This window comes from Sinocyclocheilus anshuiensis, unplaced genomic scaffold, assembly GCF_001515605.1.
Source record: "Sinocyclocheilus anshuiensis isolate Anshui unplaced genomic scaffold, SAMN03320099.WGS_v1.1 scaffold1390, whole genome shotgun sequence".
NCBI lineage: Eukaryota > Metazoa > Chordata > Actinopteri > Cypriniformes > Cyprinidae > Sinocyclocheilus > Sinocyclocheilus anshuiensis.
The window spans coordinates 184251-188661 of record NW_015560623.1 but is presented as its reverse complement, the minus strand read 5'-3'; the positions used below and the strand labels follow the sequence as shown (position 1 = coordinate 188661).

The window sequence follows — 4411 nt, the reverse complement described above, 5'->3', positions numbered from 1 at the left end:
CACACACACACACTCACACACACACACACACACACACACACACACACACACACACACACAGGATGATGAAGAGGCTAATACTCACATCAGCTAATAACTCCAGTCAATATCTCACAACAGTGGTTTTATTTCAGTTAAGTTATATTTTATTTTTCAGGACTAACTAGTGTTATTTTAGTGTCATTGACATACTTTATAGTTTTAAATAATATTTTGAAATCATTTTTATTTTATTTTATTTTTTAGCTTTTTTTTTATATGTCCAGTTTAGATTTTGTTAGTTTTTATGTAATTTTATTATTATTATTTTATTTATAGTTTGTTTGTTTGTTTTAGTTTGAGTCATTTTTGTTATTTTAAGTTAAACTAAATGAAAATGTTTCTTTGGCAACTTTTTCGTTAATGTTTATTTCAGTTAGCAAAAGTGTTTTTTTTTTTTAATGATTTTAGTTTTAGTTAACATGCTAGTGACATGCTAATCATGCTAGAAACATGCTAGCGACATGCTAGTTACTTTTCAAAAAATTTACCCTTATGACTGGTTTTGTGCTCCAGGGTCACTTATGATCGTTGGTGTGGATTTAAGCGCATGCACACTCTTAAGATCAAATCTGTGCGTATGCACGCTTTATAAATGAGGCCCCTGCTCTTGATGAATAACCAGCATCACTTTGTTAGTTTTTATGTAATTTTATTATTATTATTTTATTTATAGTTTGTTTGTTTGTTTTAGTTTGAGTCATTTTTGTTATTTTAAGTTAAACTAAATGAAAATGTTTCTTTGGCAACTTTTTCGTTAATGTTTATTTCAGTTAGCAAAAGTGTTTTTTTTTTTTAATGATTTTAGTTTTAGTTAACATGCTAGTGACATGCTAATCATGCTAGAAACATGCTAGCGACATGCTAGTTACTTGCTAATCATGCTAGCGACATGCTAGTAACTTGCTAATCATGCTAACGACATGCTAGTTACTTGCTAATCATGCTAGCAGCATGCTAGTGACATGCTAATCATGCTAGAGACACGCTAGCGGCATGCTAGTCACTTGCTAATCATGCTATAGACATGCTAGTTACTTGCTAATCATGCTAGAGACATGCTAGTTACTTGCTAATCATGCTAGCGACATGCTAGTGACATGCTAATCATGCTAGCAGCATGCTAGTGACATGCTAATCATGTTAGCAGCATGCTAGTGACATGCTAATCATGCTAAAGACACGCTAGCGGCATGCTAGTCACTTGCTAATCATGCTAGAGACACGCTAGCCACATGCTAGTAACTTGCTAATCATGTTAACGACATGCCAGTCACTTGCTAATCATGCTAATGAACAACTTTAAAGACGATTTTTCTCAATATTTAGATTTTTTTGCACCCTCAGATTCCAGATTTTCAAATAGTTGTATCTCGGCCAAATATTGTGCTATCCTAACAAACCTTACATCAACGAAAATATTATTTATTCAGCTTTCAGATGATGCATAAATCTCAATTTCAAAAAATTTACCCTTATGACTGGTTTTGTGCTCCAGGGTCACTTATGATCGTTGGTGTGGATTTAAGCGCATGCACACTCTTAAGATCAAATCTGTGCGTATGCACGCTTTATAAATGAGGCCCCTGCTCTTGATGAATAACCAGCATCACATGCATGAAATGAGTGATTCTCTGACTTGTATATTGGCATGGCGATGTGCTCCATGAAGCTGATCTGGAGTTCAGGGATGTAGGCTTTCTCACGATCCATCATCTCACTGGGTCTGTTTCCCATCGCCTTCTCCTGAAGACACAAGAACAGAGTCTTGTGAATCATGAATTCATAAAGCTCTAAGTGATATGATTTGCTGTTAAACATGTTTCACACTCAATCTCCTCATGTCTTCTGTCTCTGATTGATAGTTGTTTAACCAGTCGAAGCTCTTTTAGTGTAATTGTACAAACGTCCAGCTTCAGCTGGAGCTTCTCGTGTCAAATCTTGACTGATGTTTATCAAGTAAAGGTCAGAATAACTGCAGAATAATCATGTTTTAGAGTCTCAAATCTGATCCTCAGGATCTTTTGAGGAGCGTTTGTTTCCAGAAGCTTTACTTTCACTGTTCCTCAGCGGAGGAATGATCTTCACAAGCCTCCAGAACATCTCACATCTTCTGAGGAGCCTTTATTTCTTCAGCTCTCAATCACTGCATTATATGTTTGGAGCATGCCAACAATATGCTCGTAACAGGCCAATCATGTTAAAAACATGCTAATCATGCTAGAAACATGTTGTCAACATCTATCGAATCTATCTACATTTTCAAACTTCAGGCTTTTACAACTACTTTAAACTTTCAGGCTAGGTTTTCTCAAGCCAACCTAAAGTTTGTCTCGACAAACTTTTTTATCTAGTTTTATTTCTAGTTTTTATTTTTATTTTTAGTCATTTTTATTATTTTAAGTTAAACTAAATGAAAATGTTTCTTTGGCAACTTTTTCGTTAATGTTTATTTCAGTTAGGAAAAGTTTTTTTTTTTTTTTTTAATGATTTTAGTTTTAGTTAACTATAATAACCCTGTGGCTGACATTTGTTAATATTACTTATTTACATTATAATTTTTATTTTACAAAATTTATATTTTTACCATCAGCCATCTTCTGCAGGTCCCTGAAGATCCTCAGGTGATGAGCCAGCATTATATGTTTGGAGCATTTCAATCTCATCTTACTCAGACATATTACTGGAGATATAGAGCGACCGCTGATATTTAGATCATTTTATGTCCGTATCTGCTCTACTGTTATAAACATCTCATTGATTTACATCACAAGCATCAGGATTTCATCATAGAAATATCAGCATCTGCAGCAAATTGAATCATTTGTTCAGTTTGAGTCTCTGAATAAGATTAAAGTTTTTTTTTCTGATGCATGTTCTCACTGCATCAGACTATATGAGCCATAAAAGCAAATAAAGGTTTAATAAACATTAATTAAAACAATTTAAAATGTAAAAAGCCACGCTGGAAATAAATCTTAGTAATTAGAAAAAAACAAACCTGAAAGTACTATAATACTATAGTACAACAAATACATATTTTCCAGTGGTATGTCAAATATCTCAGCATTTTCTTTTTATTTTAAATTAATTTAAAAAAAAAATTTTTTTACATGAATAATGAAACCCAGGCAGAATTTCAACATTTGTCTGGTGAATCAAACTTTCTGAATTTTGTTTAAATTTAGCAAATTGCTAAATCTTTTCAACATATATTCAACAAATTTTTATAAAATTTTAACATTAACTTATAATTGTTTGTTAACCTTTTTACAACCATTTAGTATTATATATGCAGATTTGTAAAAATTTTTTTGCTATAGAAATGTTGAAAGTTGGTCACATGTCGGCTGGAAAGGTAATTAAACGAGTGTTTTTGATCAAGTCCGGTTAGCACAGATAGAAACCTCTCTGAACTAAAAACACTTCAAACACAATACTGCTGTTTAACTCACCAGATCCCCCTGAGAGAAGAACTCTTTATAGTATATGTTTGAAACATACAAATAGAATGGTTTGTCATACGTGGGCATGGTCAAGACAGGATCATTCTGTAACTCTTTTTTTTTTTTTTTTTAATGATTTTAGTTTTAGTTAACTATAATAACCCTGTGGCTGACATTTGTTAATATTACTTATTTACATTATAATTTTTATTTTACAAAATTTATATTTTTACCATCAGCCATCTTCTGCAGGTCCCTGAAGATCCTCAGGTGATGAGCCAGATCTGTGGCCAGGATGATGTCTCTCATCAGATCCAGCATCCGCTGATAGTCCTGAACACCAGAGAGAGCAAAGCATCATGGTCAGGATAACTAAACCATTCAAGAATTTTCCCCTTTTTTAATCGGAGTCGAGGAAGGAGTGATGCACCTTTCTGGAGAACTTCTCAAAGATGTTGCAGCCTTGTGTGTTGAGGATGGCGATGGCCTGAGCGAAGTGATGTCTCTGAAACACAAACACACACAAACACTAGATCAGCGCTGAGTGTGTGTGAGCGTGGTGAACAGCAGAGGGCAGCAAACACACACCGTATAAACGGGTCTGAAATGATCACTCAGACCACATTCACAGGTACAAACACAAGAGATTAAAGCAGCTACTCATCCATTAATCACTCAAAACAACACTTTAAACTGTGCTGTTATGTGTGGATTCAAAGTAAAACAGCTGTATGATAGCTATAGACAGAATTTTGGGACGCATGTAAACAGGGCTATAGTCATATTGTGTGAATGTGTGCCATATTTTGGGGATACATTTGTACTCAGGAGTGAGCTAAACCTGACAAATCCTGCCAAAAACTAAACAAAACCTCTTTTTGCAGACAGACTGATTTGTAAAACTGTATAAAATAAATTTACGTTTA

At 34.0% G+C, this 4411-nt stretch overlaps 2 protein-coding genes across 2 annotated transcripts in view; one reads left to right on the top strand and one right to left on the bottom strand.

Annotated features, from left to right (window-relative positions):
- LOC107681906 (cGMP-dependent 3',5'-cyclic phosphodiesterase-like) overlaps nt 1–4411 on the bottom strand; it is a 37848-nt gene that overhangs the window by 2547 nt on the left and 30890 nt on the right. The window contains 4 exon segments of the mRNA XM_016478278.1: nt 1679–1785; nt 3495–3590; nt 3660–3818; nt 3916–3990. Coding sequence (XP_016333764.1) covers nt 1679–1785; nt 3495–3590; nt 3660–3818; nt 3916–3990 — 437 coding nt within the window.
- cep57 (centrosomal protein 57) overlaps nt 1–4411 on the top strand; it is a 24717-nt gene that overhangs the window by 15627 nt on the left and 4679 nt on the right. The window lies entirely within an intron of this gene.